This window comes from Anomaloglossus baeobatrachus, chromosome 2, assembly GCF_048569485.1.
Source record: "Anomaloglossus baeobatrachus isolate aAnoBae1 chromosome 2, aAnoBae1.hap1, whole genome shotgun sequence".
Taxonomy (NCBI): domain Eukaryota; kingdom Metazoa; phylum Chordata; class Amphibia; order Anura; family Aromobatidae; genus Anomaloglossus; species Anomaloglossus baeobatrachus.
In genome coordinates, this window is record NC_134354.1 from 697,254,869 (window position 1) to 697,272,668 (window position 17,800).

The following is a 17,800-nucleotide window of genomic DNA, read 5'->3' on the forward strand; positions in this document are numbered from 1 at the left end:
CAAAACTGCCAATTAGTGATCGGGGTTATAGAGAGATCATGAATATGCTTGTCTATCTGGCAGCAGGTTTACTAGTTCTCTAGTGATTTATCTCCTGTCAATAAAATAATGATTTTATGAAAACGACATTAAGCAGCCCAGTAAGTGACAATCTCTGGAATCAGGATCTCTGCCCCTACATTATGCTTTTCCCAGATTAGGTAGCAAAAACCTGGGCAACAGATTCCCTTTAAGGGTTGGAGAGATAAATCAAAGGGAATCTTCCACCAGGTATTTGCTCCTCCATCTGAGAGCAGCATAATGTAGAGACAGAGACCCTGATTTCAGCGATGTGTCACTTACTGAGCTGTTTGCTGTCATTTTGCTAAAATCACTGTTTTCTGTGCTGCAGATCTAGCAGTTATACAGATCTCATGAATATGCTGAACTACCTGGCAGCACACCAAGTAGTCCTCTAATGATAAGCTACTGCTGATTAAACAGTGATATTTATCAAAACTACACTGAGCAGCCCGTAAGTGACACATTGCTGGAATCAGGGTCTTTGTTTCTATATTATGCTGCTCTCAGATTAGGTGGCAAAAACTTGGTGAGAGATTCCCTTTACGTATGGTAACCTGGAGATGGGATGATGTTGCAAAAGGGTTACTTGAAGCTGGCTGCAAAAATATTTAATGGGGGTAAGGTGGGCACCCCTGGATGTAAGTATATGGCCTCAGTGTGATTTCTGTGGGATATTTTGGTTGTTATTATACCAGTAATGTGGGCTCTGTGTGTCACTACTGTGGAGGGGTTGAGCAGGATCTGGATGTCACTCCTCGGGGTGGGGGAGGTGCTCTGGATTTGGCTCCTGATCTTCTGTCAGAGCTGAATGTGTGTCACATCCTCACAGGAGTCCGCCCCTTCGACTTCTGCTTCAGTCACCAGGCGTCTCCGTATTCCCGCCGTGAACTGTGCTGGTGATAGGAAAGGAGTCGGTGTCAGTGGCTCTGGTGGGCGCAGGCTCCACTCATCCACTAATCAGGGTTTCCCTGGGACCTGCAGTACCACTGGCTGACTTTAGGTGGCGTGTGTCATTGGCTACAGCCAATGGGAAGACACCACAACCTTCTAATTCCTCCTGCTGTCTACTAGTCGCTGCCAGATATAGTTTTGTATTCTTGCTTGTGTCTGGTTCCCGCTCTGTTCTGACTATTGTGGCACATACGGCGGCAATTACCAAATTATTAGACACGGCATATATTGGAGATCTCAGTACACGGCCATACACTGCCCCCCGAGGAGGCAACGCAGCGAAACGCGTTGGGGCTTCCCCCATCCCACCGGACATCTACCTCAGCACATGCACTTTATTATGGGTAAGGAATGGCTCCATGTTACCTCATATGATATGGACCTTTGATGTGATCTGTTTGGATTATTAACATGTGTGACTATGTTGTGATCATGTGTGAGGAGTTATTCTTGGAGTTCATGGATAACCCTATTATATGGATGTTGTAGATGTCCCAGGATAGGGATTTCTCTGTTTCTCTATATCCAATCACTGTTGAATTTTATCTCTTGTATATCATGTTTTGACAGTGCCCTTGTGTGAACTTTTGAATAAATTATTTGCATATTTACTTTCAAGGTGCATTTTGTCATGGTTTTTCAATATGAATGGCCTTTTAAAACTAATTTTTCTGATTCATTATTATTGATCCCTGTGTTTTGACCTCTGCCTGCTCGCTGACCTCTGCCTGCTCGCTGACCTCTGCCTGCTCGCTGACCTCTGCCTGCTCGCCGACCTCTGCCTGCTCGCCGACCTCTGCCTGCTCGCCGACCTCTGCCTGCTCGCCGACCTCTGCCTGCTCGCCGACCTCTGCCTGCTCGCTGACCACTCTCCGGCCTGCAGTTTTGGAACCTTGCTGCCACCTCCGGTTTTGATCTCTGCCTGATTTCCTAACTACACCCTTGTCTGCCAATTTTGTCCCTTTTCTGTATCTCCTGGTTTGACCCTGCCTGTTGACTACTCTTCTTGGACTCAGTCTTCCACAGGTAGCAATCTCCGGGGCCCTGTAATAATTCCAAATAACTGTATGGGGTTAAAGGGTTTCGGGGTTCTCGGGATCCTGCTTAGTGGGTGGCTTGCCTCTGACCTGTCCGTAACAGCCATTCTGAGACTGTGGTTCCAGGCAGTCGTCACAATGTGGCTCTCCAGGTAAGAATGGTTGGGAACCTCTGGTTTAAAGTATTATACACAAGGAGTGATTGTGTTGTTGGACATGTATGAGGTAAACTAAAGCAATTAGACATTTTTTTTATCTGTGTTTTATCTGTTTAATTTCAATAGGGCAAATTTATCCAAAGTGGGCTGTGGGCCTACAGCCGCCATCCAAACTACCTGGGAGAGATCCTGCAGTGGAGCGGCCTGTTCCTGTCTGCCTCGTCAGTGCTCAGTGGTTACCAGTATCTGAGCATTATATCCCCAATATTCGTGTGGTTCCTTCTCAATTATGTCAGTGGTATACCAATTCTTGAGAGACAGGCAATGAAAAAATGGGGCGAAGACCCAGCATACAAGAACTACCTCCAGCAAACACCTGTACTCTGGCCATTGAGACTTTAACCTCTGTCACCAGAGGAAATGAACATTATGTTGCCGTACAGTCATTGTGTATAAATCTGTATGAAAATATTTCTAGAAAAGTCTTCCTTCACTTACATTATAATCGTTTCCTTTTTTTTTGCTCCCAAAAGTCAATAAAATGTTAAATAAAACCTTTAATGAATAAAAAGTTTTGACCTTTTAGCTTAAACATCTTATCTTGAACTGGACGCCAGGATGACATTTGAGCAAATAAATCATAACCGGAATGATCGAAAAAATGTAATCTGTCTCCAGGGGCGAGATATTGTATAAAACCCCTAAGTTTCAGTGTTTAGCTGAACAGTTTATTATAGAATTTAAGTTCTGAGGTTAAAGGTCATTTTCTTCTTCCTCACTTGAGCTCCGGGGTCCTATGATGCAAAAATCTCATCCTATAAAAATAAGCATCAATTAGAAAATTCACAGCAGAGGAGATGGGCTAAGGATGTTATCCATGAGTATAAGTGATTTATAAAGTTGAACCATGGAAGATCCAGGTGTTGCATCTTCTTAAATGTACTTTATGGCTTACCATCAGTTTCCTTTAAAAGGGTTTTCTGTGATTTACAAATTATATGGAGAAAAGTATTGGGAAATACCTCAATCCTTGAATTCAGGTTTTGAATTCAGACCCATTATCACATGGGTAAAATAATCTGTCATTCTAAAGAACTCATTCAATTCGACGCTGCTCCTGTAATAAGAGCCACCATTATAACAAGTCAGCTCCTAAATATTCCACCATCAACTGCGATTGGTACCCTGTTTCTCCTAAATAAGACCTACCCTGAAAATAAGCCCCAGTAGGATCTTGGGGGCTTTTTTTTTTCTTAGTAAGATTAAAATATTAGCCCTACTTCAAAAATAAGTCCTAGTTGCGGCTCCATAAGACCCGCAACACACATCCGTTTAATTTGTACGTGTGCGGTACGTATTTGCACGTACCGGAGACACGTACACACGGAGACCCATGTTATTCAATGATAGATGGCACACACGTAAAATCACACGGAACGTGTGACCGTGTGGTAAGTACGTGTGTGCGCTTTTCTACACGGACGACATGTCCGTTTTTGGCCGGCAGCACGCAGGCACGGACCTGCTTTAGTCTATGGGTCCGTGCCTGCACGTACCGCACACGGAGTATGTCAGTGTTCAGGACGTTTCGTGCGTGTGCGTTTTTACACTAGCGATCTTATTTTTTGTTTTTTTTAAATTAAAGTCAGTAAACTTACCTTTTTTTCTGCTGTTCTCAGTCATACTTACATTGGCGCTCGGTTTTTTTCTTCCCCCGGCTCATACCGCTCCCCGATCACCAGCGCGGCAAGGAACAGCTGTGCAGAGAATACACGGCAACAATTACTTTGAATATGCCGGTCGCTCATTAATCAATCTCGTATTCCCTGTTTTCCCCACCCACAGACGCCTGTGATTGGTTGCAGTCAGACACGCCCCCAACGCTGAGTGACAGCTGTCTCACTGCACCCAATCACAGCAGCCGGTGGGTGTGTCTATACTGTGCAGTAAAATAAATAAATAATTTAAAAAACCGGCGTGCGGTCCCCCCCAATTTTAATACCAGCCAGATAAAGCCATACGGCTGAAAGCTGGTATTCTCAGGATGGGGAGCCCCACGTTATGGGGAGCCCCCCAGCCTAACAATGTCAATCAGCAGCCGACCAGAATTGCCGCATACATTATATGCGACAGTTCTGGGACTGTACCCGGCTCTTCCCGATTTGCCCTGGTGCGTTGGCAAATCGAGGTAATAAGGAGTTATTGGCAGCCCATAGCTGCCAATAAGTCCTAGATTAATCATGTCAGGCATCTCCCCGAGATACCTTCCATGATTAATCTGTAAATTGCAGTAAATAAACACACACACCCGAACAATCCTTTATTAGAAAAAAAAAACACTAACAAATTGCCTTGTTCACCAATTTAATAATCCCGAAAAGGCCCTCCATGTCCGGCGTACTCCAGGATGGTCCAGCGTCGCTTCCAGCTCTGCTGCAAGAAGGTGACCGGAGCTGCAGAAGACACCGCCGCTCCTGTCAGCTCCACGCAGCTAATGAAGGGAATAGCGCGATCAGCTGGATCCAGCGGTGGCCGCGGGTAACCTCAGTGACAGCGCGGCTGTCTTCAGTTGCTGCGTGGAGCTGACAGGAGCGGCTGTGTCTTCTGCAGCTCCAGTCACCTTCATGCAGCAGAGCTGGAAGCGACGCTGGACCATCCTGGATTACGCCGGACATGGAGGGTTTTTTCGGGCTTATTAAATTGGTGAACAAGGCAATTTGTTAGTTTTTTTTTCTAATAAAGGATTGTTTGGGTGTGTGTGTTTATTTACTGTAATTTACAGATTAATCATGGAAGGTATCTCGGGGAGACGCCTGACATGCTTAATCTAGGACTTATTGGCAGCTATGGGCTGCCAAAAACTCCTTATTACCCCGATTTGCCAACGCACCAGGGCAAATCGGGAAGAGCCGGGTACAGTCCCAGAACTGTCGCATATAATGTATGCAGCAATTCTGGGCGGCTGCTGACTGATATTGTTAGGCTGGGGGGCTCCCCATAACGTGGGGCTCCCCATCCTGAGAGTACCAGCCTTCAGCCGTATGGCTTTATCTGGCTGGTATTAAAATTGGGGGGGACCGAACGCCGTTTTTTTAAATTATTTATTTATTTTACTGCACAGTATAGACACGCCCACCGGCTGCTGTGATTGGGTGCAGTGAGACAGCTGTCACTCAGCGTAGCGGGGCGTGTCTGACTGCAACCAATCACAGGCGTCTGTGGGTGGGGAAAGCAGGGAATAAGAGATTGATTAATGAGCGGCCGGCATATTCAAAGTAATTGTGGCCGCGTATTCTCTGCACAGCTGTTCCTCGCCGCGCTGGTGATCGGGGAGACGAAAAGTGTGAGAGAGGGCTGCTCACTTCAGTCAATCAGAACGCGGCACACAGACAGAGCCGTGGCATGACAATGAAGTCAGGTAAAGTTCACCTGAGTTCATTCTCATCGCGCAACTCTGTCTGCTGTCAGCCGACATGTATCAACGACATTGTGCAACACACAAACGGACATTCCACACAGACATTCCACGTACACATACACGGGCATTTTACACACAAACACGGACATTTTACACGTACACACGGCTCGCATACGCCATCACACAGATGCCATACGTACCGGAGAAACGCCCCAAAAAAACGGAACACGGACCCGAAAAACGGACCGTGTCACACGGACGTTTTTTTTTTGCGGAAGTGTGTTTTAGGCCTAAGGAAGTGTTCAAGCAGCCAAAAAGTTAAAGAATACAGCAGAACACTTCGTAAAAAACAGGCATCCACAAAAGAAAGCAGACACTGCCCCCTACCCACAAAAGGAAAAAAAATAAAATAAAAAAAGGCACTCCGCAGTTAGCAAGTGTCAATTGGATGGTGGATGGGTTCTCACTCAGCGATCTGCGTCGCTGTCAGGTCCCTTGCTGTTCTAGCTGCAGCCCTCACAAACAGATTGGGTACCAGTATCAGTCCGTGCAAGTGATGCTGCTTCCAGTCACCAGGGGGAGCCAACCTCTGTAGAAGGCAAGGGGACCTGACAACAACGCAGATTTGTATGTTAGAGCCCATTCACTTGCCAATCCTAATTGTTTGGGGTCTGGTAAGTGCGATTCTTTTACGGGTGTCTGCTTTCTTTTAGGGGTAAGCTTAGCAGTACATAGAGAATAAGTAATTTTAAGCAGGTAATTTAAACCTTTGTAAATAAGGTAAGTATCAACCACTATAGGACTGGATCTGCACCATAAGAATATCAAATCAGATAAGAAAATGTGCATCTGAACCAGTAATAGGATTAAGCTAAAATGCTGATGTTCCAGAAAGTGATGACAGAATTATATTTGAGTAAATGATGATTTTTATTTTTTGTTCAAGAATTGTTGTTCATGGGAAAATATGCCCCTGAAAATATGCCCCAGCGCATCTTTGAGAGCAAAAAATATAAGTCCCTGCCTCATTTTTGGGGAAACACAGTATTAATGAAAAGTGGAAGCATCTGGTGATAACAGCAACTCAACCACGATGTACTAGACAACATAAAGTGCTGAGACACATATTGTATTAAAATTGCCAACGTTCTGCTGACAAGAAAGTCCAAAACCCTATATTGGCATTAACATCAGCCTAAAAACTGTGGGCTGAGAGCTTCATGTCATGGGTGTCCATGGTTGACTAGGTGCATGGCAGCCTTATATCACCAAGCACAGTGCCAAGCATCGGATAGAGTAAGGAATCGTGCTTCTCTACCTGACGACAGATGGACGAGTTTGGTGAATATCATTGGTAACTTGCACTTCGCATTTGAGATCAAGAAATGTATCTTCATTATGAGCCAATACCGGAAATGGGGGAAATCATAGGCCATGTTAGGAAGACTTTGAAAATAAAAAGGTAGTATTGCACTGTAAGTTGTAACCTGGTAATTATACATCATATCCTGACCCAGGCCGCTATCTGCTTTGGCAGTGTTCCAGCCTTGGCCTGATCATGTCAAGGGTTAACTTCCCTCTGCCTCGTTCCTGTTCCCAGGATGCTATATCTAGCCACTCCCTTTCTGCCTTGCCAGTTATATTCTATGCCTTTGGTGTGTGTAGCTGGCTCTGGTGAGTTCCTGATCTGTCCTACTGCATTCTTCTGATCCCCTACCTGTGTCTGTTTACCTGCTCCCAGCCTGTCCCTACTATCTTATCTCCTTGTTTTGTGTACATTGACTTCCTGATATCGCCTTACGCTCTGGCCCTCCCCTCTGACACCTCTGTCTCTCCCCTCTGACACCTCCGTTACTGACAGGCTCTTGACCCCATTTCTTGTTTCTAACTATGTGCTTGTAGCTCCTCTGTACTTTGTTTGACCTGTAGGCTAAGAATAGGGAGTAATTACACATATAAAGTACAAAAATTATCTTTATTAAATCTCATTTGAAAACAAACAATTACACATAGATGTAAGTTAAAAACACGTAAAAAGAACAAAGTATACAGTGTACAAAGCACATTAGTGGAGTGTGGACACCAATAATAATAGCACGGTCACTAGCTGACATGGCATTAATACTCTGTAAACTATCTGAATTTTTTGTGATTAATAAACAGTATACTATAAGTTTTATGAGAAAGTCACAGTCAAATACTGATTTGATACAGGGATTCAGAGCCTAACATAGCTGAGTTGAAACCATATAGGCTTCCACCCACTCTCACTTCAAACCCAGCGGGTCATATGAGAAGATCCTATTCAAATGGCCAATATGAGCCCAGTTATAGTCAGTATTACTAATCAGCTCCCTGCTGGTCTGACTGGCTCCACAGAATAACCGCCTGAACACCCCAAGTAAAAAAGTTCAGATAATACTCAGCAATCCGTGCTATAAAATCATACCCATGTTGGTTTTCAAATCAGGTGTCACCTCCTATGCCCCGATGCACATTTCACATCGAGCTTCCTCAGGGGGCTGCTAGCTAATCGGCACCCCACGTCTTATGAAGCTATCATTGTTTAAATAGAGCAGCTGGTAATCATTAGCGGCGCGTGCCTGCCGATGTCCACCCACCGCCCCAGAACCGCCGCTCGTCAGCTGTGTGTGACACGCGTACACTAACTATAGAGTCAGCGCGCACGTGCAATCTTAAAGACAGCAGCGCGATCCCGGGCAAGAAGCGGAGTGCAGCAGGCACGCGCACAGAATCGCAGTGGTACTGCAGTCAATGCATTCAATGCGATGATACTGGCATTAATCAAGCAGTGAATGCACCAAATATTTAAAACATTCAACATATATCTTAAAATCATACAATACCTGGTGTTTCTAAGTGCTCAAAAAATGCAGATGTCACTACATCTTTCCAATTTCTAAAACCCAACTAGTGACAGCAATAAATAAGCATATAAACCTGCACATATAGATATACAATCTTATATCAAAGTATTCCAATAACACTTGTTTAGAAACTATTACAGGCACTGTTTTTATACTTTCAGTTTATATACAATTGTTAATACACCTGCACATAGCCCATCAGAGATTTGCATAGAGTCCTTATGCGATGCACAACAGCAAAGTCAATTTCAGATGGTGAGATCTGGATAAACAATACTTGATAGGTAGACCTTCAGAGTGATTCCTAGGGGTATCGTATACTGTAATATGAATTAAAAACAAAAATAAAATTAAAACCGATTAAAAAAGTGAAAACGGAGAGAAATGGAGATAACACATCATAGTCAGATACTGGAATTGCAACATCATGCAAATAAATAAATAAATAAATAAATGGTACTTGAACAAGGAATTCACCAGGGAAAACACTAGAGAAAGCAAGCAAAGGAATTAGTTTCATTTAGTCCTTGGGGGGACATTGTACCCAGCATTGTGATCCACTTGCATTCTTGCTGGAGTAATCTCTTTTTAATATTGCCTCCTCTAATGCCCATAGTTACATGTTCAATTCCTCTTACTGAGAAAGATCGAGGGTCATAGTTGTGTTTTAATTTGTAATGCCGAGGAATAGTCTTTAGCTCTTCAAGATTCGTAATACTTTTGGCAGCTATAATATCCCTGACATGTTCTCTGGTCCTTACTCTCAATTGTCGAGATGTCAGACCTATGTAAATAAGGCCACAGCCACAAGTAGCATAATATATCACCTGCGTTGTTGAGCAGGTGATATATTGGTTGATTCTATACTCTTTATCCCCTCCAGATGACCTAAAGGTTTTTATTTTCAACATATTGGCACAAGCCATGCAATCTCCACATGGGAAACAACCTTTCACTGGTGAGCCTGTGCCAAAAGGTCTTTGGGTATTTGCCACATAGTGGCTCCTTACTAGAGTTGAGCGCGGTTCGCGGTTCGAGGTTCTCCAGTTCTAGGCTCGAGTGATTTTGGGGCCTGTTCTAGATCGAACAAAAGCTCGATAGTTCTAGAAACGTTCGAGAACGGTTCTAGCAGCCAAAAAACAGCTAATTCCTAGCTGGCTTTCCGCTGTAATAGTGTAAGTCACTCTGTGACTCACACTATTATGACATTTCAGTGTATAGTGTGCGTGAACAGCGCCTTCAGATCACTGCTGTTTGTATAATGGCGCCTTCAGATCACTGCTGTTTTTCCCTTGTCTTCCTTCCCTAAGCGCGCGCGTCTTGTGGGGCGGGCCAGCATGTCAGCCAATCCCAGACACACACACACACAGATAAGTGGACTTTTAGCCAGAGAAGCAATGGTATGTGTGATAGGATGTCCATGTCACATGTCCCTGCATTATAAAACCGGACATTTTCCTCCAGGACGCCATTATCTCTTCTGCGTCCTTGGTGTCAGACATCACTGGCGCAGCTCCGTCCTGACTGAGTCCTATCGCCGATACTGCTGTATACACAGCGCTGGACAGCATAGGGATAGCACTTTCCATCAGTCCTTTTAATGGCTCGTACCGGCAGGGTCAGAGACTCAGAGCCATAGGTGACAGGTCCTGAAAACAGAGACAGCGTCTGTGTAGCTAAGGTCAGGGATTTCGTCACTGCATTTCCCCATTAGGAGGGAATAGAAAGGCAGGCTTCCATTCCTCTACCCAGAGCCCCACAATCCTGGCACTGTACCCTCCTGTCCTCTGCACACTCCAACTCATTATAACTAAGCCATTATACTAGCAAACACTCAGTGTACCTAGTGGCATCCTAAACGTGGCTATTGGACTTTGCTATAGTCCCACTAGTGCAAAGACATTTGCAGCACCTCTACCTGCATTGCACACTCCAACTCATTATAACTAAGCCATTATACTAGCAAACCCTCAGTGTACCTAGTGGCATCCTAAACGTGGCTATTGGACTTTTGTCTAGTCACACTAGTGCAAAGACATTTGCAGCACCTCTACCTGCATTGCACACTCCAACTCATTATAACTAAGCCATTATACTAGCAAACACTCAGTGTACCTAGTGGCATCCTAAACGTGGCTATTGGACTTTTGTCTAGTCACACTAGTGCAAAGACATTTGCAGCACCTCTACCTGCATTGCACACTCCAACTCATTATAACTAAGCCATAATACTAGCAAACACTCAGTGTACCTAGTGGCATCCTAAACGTGGCTATTGGACTTTTGTCTAGTCACACTAGTGCAAAGACATTTGCAGCACGTCTGTCTGCATTGCACACTCCAACTCATTATAACTAAGCCATTATACTAGCAAACACTCAGTGTACCTAGTGGCATCCTAAACGTGGCTATTGGACTTTGCTGTAGTCCCACTAGTGCAAAGACATTTGCAGCACCTCTACCTGCATTGCACACTCCAACTCATTATAACTAAGCCATTATACTAGCAAACACTCAGTGTACCTAGTGGCATCCTAAACGTGGCTATTGGACTTTTGTCTAGTCACACTAGTGCAAAGACATTTGCAGCACGTCTGTCTGCATTGCACACTCCAACTCATTATAACTAAGCCATTATACTAGCAAACACTCAGTGTACCTAGTGGCATCCTAAACGTGGCTATTGGACTTTTGTCTAGTCACACTAGTGCAAAGACATTTGCAGCACGTCTGTCTGCATTGCACACTCCAACTCATTATAACTAAGCCATTATACTAGCAAACACTCAGTGTACCTAGTGGCATCCTAAACGTGGCTATTGGACTTTTGTCTAGTCCAACTAGTGCAAAGACATTTGCAGCACCTCTACCTGCATTGCACACTCCAACTCATTATAACTAAGCCATTATACTAGCAAACACTCAGTGTACCTAGTGGCATCCTAAACGTGGCTATTGGACTTTGCTATAGTCCCACTAGTGCAAAGACATTTGCAGCACCTCTACCTGCATTGCACACTCCAACTCATTATAACTAAGCCATTATACTAGCAAACACTCAGTGTACCTAGTGGCATCCTAAACGTGGCTATTGGACTTTTGTCTAGTCACACTAGTGCAAAGACATTTGCAGCACCTCTACCTGCATTGCACACTCCAACTCATTATAACTAAGCCATTATACTAGCAATTGATGCTGCCAGTTTAAGGGCCGTAGTTGCATTGTCAGGGATATTTATTCTTTATTATTCTGCTGTTAATAAAGCTAGACCACCGCTGCAATCTACACCACCTGTCAATTTTTACTACCACATTTTAAGTGCACAATCTTGTCGCAATCAACATGAGTGGCAAAATGACAGATGCTGGTGGAAAGGGGAAGAGGCGTGGTGGAGAAGGCAAAAAAGGTTTTGTCCGTGGAGAAGGTGGCAAAGCTCCATTATCATCTGCTGAAGATAGACCATCTACCAGCAAAAGTAAGATGTCTACTACTTACCGTGGACAATCCGATGTGCTCCCTTTTTTACGGATACGAACAACAGGAACAAAGGTAGATGATGGCCAAAAAAGGAAAATGCTTGAATGGATCTCAAGTGGTCCAACAAGTGCCCTCTCAGCCACTTCAAGTACCGCATCCAAAAAACACCAGTCCTCTGAGTTGTCATCCCAATCAAACTTGCTTTCTCCCAGCTCTGAAGTCTCCATCAGCCCTGCACAGTATGGTGGAACTGAGATGGCTGAGTCTGCAGAGCTGTTCAGTCACACTATAGCCTGGGAATCAGAGGTCTGCTCCCAAGCTACAGTGAGTACAGAATAGGAAATGGTCTGCAGTGATGCCCAGAACCTTTGTGACTCTGATTCAGGCCGTGAGGACCAAGTTTCTGAGCATAATGTTGACCCTTTGTCACAAACTGTAACACCTGTGGTTATAGACAATGAGGAACATACTGATGAAGATGAGACGCAGATACCCGATTGGGATGACAACTTAAATATTCGGTCAGGGCAAGAAGAGGCTCGGTCTGAGGGGGAGGGGAGTGCAAACACAACAATTGATGATGAAGTTCTAGATCCCACCTACTGTCAACCCCCAGTCAGGCACTCGAGGAGGTCAACAGAGGCGGTGGAGGAGGATGCAACCGACGACGAAGTTACCTTGCGCCTTCCTGGACAGAGTCGGAGCACTGGTAGCACTTCTACAACTGCATCCTCAGCCACCACTCTGCCTATAAGCATTATTCGGGGTGGATCAACAGGTCGCATGGCCTCTAGGCCTTGCCTAGCCTGGTCCTTTTTTGACATAGAAAAAGATCGCCCAAATTATGTGATCTGTAAACTTTGTCATGGTTCTCTTAGTAGAGGTCAAAACCTCAGCAGTTTGACAACTTCTTCCATGAATCGTCACATGAATAAATATCATAGGTCCCGGTGGGAAGCTCACTGTGCTGCAATGCGGCCTAGCGGAGCGAACCATCCACGGCCTGCCCCTTCCAGTGCATCCGTGCGCTCTTCATCTTCTAGGACTGTGGGGACAGCTGTCACACCTGTTTTTCCACGCACAACTTCCACCACTGTAACCGCAACAGGCACTTTGCTTGGTAGGTCGTCAGTTGGTTTGGAAGGGGAAACAAGTGAGTGTGTACAGCTCTCTCAGACATCGATAGCACCAACGTTGGATGAAGGCAACATCATGTCTCCGCCTGCACTTTCCTCACAAACCTGCATTTTTCCAGGGACACCCTACTCAACACCGTCTACACACAGCAGCCAGATCTCTGTCCCTCAGATGTGGTCAAATAAAAGGCCATTTCCTGCGACCCATGACAAAGCTAAGAGGTTGACTCTATCCCTCTGTAAGCTCTTGGCTACCGAAATGCTGCCTTTCTGCCTAGTGGACACACAGGATTTTAGAGACCTTATGTCTGTCGCTGTGCCCCAGTACCAGATGCCTAGTCGCCACTACTTCTCTAAGAAAGGTGTGCCCGCGCTACACCAGCATGTCGCACACAACATCACCGCTTCCTTAAGAAACTCTGTGTGTGAACGGGTGCATTTCACCACCGATACTTGGACCAGTAAGCATGGACAGGGACGTTACATGTCGCTGACTGGGCACTGGGTAACTATGGTGATAGATGGTGAAGTGTCTGCTGCACAAGTCTTGCCGTCCCCACGACTTGTGTGTCAATGCTCTGTCTGTCCAAGTTCCGCCACTGCTTCTGCCTCCTCCACCTCATCTGGGTCCTCCACCTCCGCCCCAAGCCTGCCTGGTCAGGCCACCAGCGTTCTCACTGCGCAGAAGGAATCACGCACCCCTCATTACTATGCTGGCAGCAGAGCGCAACGGCATCAGGCGGTCTTTAGCTTGACATGTCTTGGGAATAAGAGTCACACAGCTGAGGAGTTGTGGTCAGCTCTGCGGTCCGAGTTTAATAAATGGTTGTCTCCACTCAACCTGCAGCCTGGTAAGGCCGTGTGCGACAATGCTGCAAACCTGGGTGCGGCCCTTCGCCTGGGCAAGGTGACACACGTACCTTGTATGGCTCACGTGTTGAACCTTGTCGTCCAGCAATTTTTAACACACTATCCCGGCCTAGATGGCCTTCTGAACAGGGCACGAAAACTGTCTGCTCACTTCCGCCGTTCAAGCGCCGCAGCTGAGCGACTTGCATCGCTCCAGAAGTCTTTCGGCCTGCCGGTTCCTCGCCTGAAATGCGATGTGGCGACACGCTGGAATTCAACTCTCCACATGTTACAGCGACTGTGGCAGCACCGCCGAGCCCTGGTGCAATACGTCATGACGTATAGCCTGGGCCAACGAGATGCAGAGGTGGGGCAGATCATCCTGATGGAGTGGTCTCAGATCAAGGACCTATGCACCCTTCTGCACAGTTTCGACATGGCGACGAATATGTTTAGCGCTGACAATGCCATTATCAGCATGACGATTCCAGTCATTTACATGCTGGAGCACACGCTAAACACTATTCGGAGTCAGGGGGTGGGACAACAGGAAGGGGAGGAACTACAGGAGGATTCATATGCGCAAGGGACAACAACATCACCAAGGTCCAGACGTTCATCATCACCAACGCAGCAGGCATGGGACCATGGGGGACAGGGATCAACAAGGGCGCATAGTAGCAGGCGAAATGTTGAGGAAGGTGCAGGAGAACATGAAGAAATAGAGGACGAACTGTCCATGGACATGGAAGACTCAGCGGATGAGGGAGACCTTGGTCAAATTTCAGTTGAAAGAGGTTGGGGGGAGATGTCAGAGGAAGAAAGAACGGTTAGCACCTCTATGCCACAAACACAGCGTGGACTTGGTCCGCATGGCTGCGCAAGACACATGAGTGCCTTTTTGTTGCACTACCTCCAACATGACCCTCGTATTGTCAAAATTAGAAGTGATGATGACTACTGGATTGCCACACTATTAGATCCCCGGTACAAGTCCAAATTTTGTGACATAATTCCAGCCATAGAAAGGGACGCACGTATGCAGGAGTATCAGCAGAAGCTGTTACTCGATCTTAGCTCGGCTTTTCCACCAAACAACCGTGCAGGTGCAGGGAGTGAATCTCCCAGTTGTAACTTGACAAACATGGGACGGTCTCGTCATCTTCAACAGTCTACCCGTACCAGTAGGACCATATCTGGTGCTGGTAACAGCAATTTTATGGAATCTTTTCATAATTTTTTTAGACCCTCTTTTGCAAGGCCACCAGAGACAACAAGTCTGACACATAGTCAACGGCTGGAGAGGATGATACAGGAGTATCTCCAAATGAACATCGATGCCATGACTTTGCAAATGGAGCCTTGCTCCTTTTGGGCTTCAAATCTAGAAAAATGGCCAGAGCTCTCCAGTTACGCCTTGGAGATTTTGTCGTGTCCAGCTGCCAGCGTTGTCTCTGAACGTGTCTTCAGTGCTGCTGGGTGTGTGCTGACAGATAAGCGCACGCGTCTGTCCAGTGACAATGTGGACAGACTGACGTTCATAAAAATGAACAAGTCATGGATCCAGAAGGAATTTACTACCCCTGTGCCATCCTGGGGAGAGTAAATGCTTGTGGATTTGGAATGTGCTTGATGCAAATCAAAACATCATGTTTGCAACTAGGGCACAAGTGCTGCCACTGATGGGGTGTCTGTGTGGCCCAATTTTTGGAAAAAAGGGAGACTCCGCTTGGAGTAACCCTTGCTTGCTGTGTTTTTAAAAGAAGCCAGGATGAACAGAGCTGGGATCAGGAAAGACTTTGCTACCTACCCTGGTGTCATCCTGGGGACGGTTAATTAGGCCGTATTTTTGAATGTGCTTGATGCAAATCTAGCTGTGAATTGTACAACTGGGGCACAAGTGCTGCCACTGAATGGGTGGGTGTGTGTGGGGCACAATTTTTTGAAAAAAAGGGAGACTCCGCTTGGAGTAACCCTTGCTTGCTGTGTTTTTAAAAGAAGCCAAGATGAACAGAGCTGGGATCAGGAAAGACTTTGCTACCTACCCTGGTGTCATCCTGGGGACGGTTAATTAGGCCGTATTTTTGAATGTGCTTGATGCAAATCTAGCTGTGAAGTGCACAACTAGGGCACAAGTGCTGCCACTGAATGGGTGGGTGTGTGTGGGGCACAATTTTTGGAAAAAAAGGGAGACTCCGCTTGGAGTAACCCTTGCTTGCTGTGTTTTTAAAAGAAGCCAAGATGAACAGAGCTGGGATCAGGAAAGACTTTGCTACCTACCCTGGTGTCATCCTGGGGACGGTTAATTAGGCCGTATTTTTGAATGTGCTTGATTCAAATCTAGCTGTGAAGTGCACAACTAGGGCACAAGTGCTGCCACTGAATGGGTGGGTGTGTGTGGGGCACAATTTTTGGAAAAAAAGGGAGACTCCGCTTGGAGTAACCCTTGCTTGCTGTGTTTTTTAAAAGGAGCCAAGATGAACAAGTCATGGTTCAGCAAAGACTTTGCTACCTACCCCGGAGTCATCCTGGGGACGGTTAAGTATGGCGTATTTTTGAATGTGCTTGATGCAAATCTAGCTGTGAATTGTACAACTGGGGCACAAGTGCTGCCACTGAATGGGTGGGTGTGTGTGGGGCCCAATTTTTGGAAAAAAGGGAGACTACTCTTGGAGTCACCTTGCGGTGTTTTACATGATTTTAGAAGGGCGTGCCATGCCTATATCTGTGTGTCCTCCTCTTTTTCCTTGTCCAGCTGTTTTTTTGTTTTCGCATGAGTATATGTCCTTGTCACTTTCCCATGTGTTTGTGTTGTGTTGTGAGTTGTTTGTCACCTTTTGGACACCTTTGAGGGTGTTTTCTAGGTGTTTTTATGTGTTTGTGATTGCCTGCCATTGTTTCCTATGCAGTTCGAGTTCGGTTCGTCGAACGTTCGACGAGCCGAACTCGAACGGGACCTCGGTTCGGCGAGCCGACCTCGAGCCGAACCGGGACCGGTTCGCTCATCTCTACTCCTTACCAACATGTCCTTTAGGTTCTTTCCTCTCCTGTAAGTCATCTGAGGGTAGTCCAATAAGTGACTCTGCAGGCTTGGCTCCGTTTGCAATATGGGCCAGTGTCGCTGCAGAATCTCCTTCACCTTGTTATGTTGTGGATTGTACGTAGTAACGAATCTGATGCTATTACTGTCATTTTGTGGCTTGAGGGAAGATTGCAAAAGTGACTCACGTGTAGATTTTTTAGCCCTATTGTATCCATGCTTGATGGATCTTCTACTGTACCTCGTGACTGGAAACGCTCCCTGAGTAGATCCGCTTGATGTTCGAATTTTTGCAGGGTGGAGCAGATGCGTCTCGTCCTCAAGTACTGCCCAACTGGGATGGCTTTAATGGTACTATAATGATGACTTGACCCTGCGTGCAGCAGGGAATTTACTGCAGTGGGCTTCCTGAATAGATCCATCTGTATTCTTCTATTGATATCAACTTCAATTCTAATATCCAGGAAGTCCACCACATCCCTGCTGCTCACATGGGTCAACTTGATATTAAAGTCATTCATGTTAAGGTACCTCATAAACTGCTGGAGTCCATCCTCACTCCCTTGCCAAACAAACAAAATATCATCAATGTATCTTATCCAGAGGGGTACATGGTCCGCCGCCTGTGCGCCCTCGCCCCCCCACAAACCTCTCTCCCAAAACCCCAGAAAGAGGTTTGCAAACGAAGGCGCACAGGCCGCCCCCATCGCGGTACCCCTCCTCTGTAGATAACATTGCTCTTTAAACGTAAAATAATTATGTGTAAGGATGAACTCCAGCAG

The 17,800-nt window shown here is 45.9% G+C and overlaps 1 protein-coding gene across 1 annotated transcript in view; it reads left to right on the forward strand.

The window, feature by feature from the left end:
- Positions 1-2,794, forward strand: part of LOC142290588 (uncharacterized) — a 46,850-nt gene extending 44,056 nt beyond the window's left edge. The window contains exon 5 of the mRNA XM_075334550.1: positions 2,336-2,794. Within this exon, the coding sequence (XP_075190665.1) occupies positions 2,336-2,611 (276 nt within the window). The 3' untranslated portion in view covers positions 2,612-2,794. The remainder of the gene's footprint in view (positions 1-2,335) is intronic.
- The last annotated feature ends 15,006 nt before the right edge of the window (positions 2,795-17,800 follow it).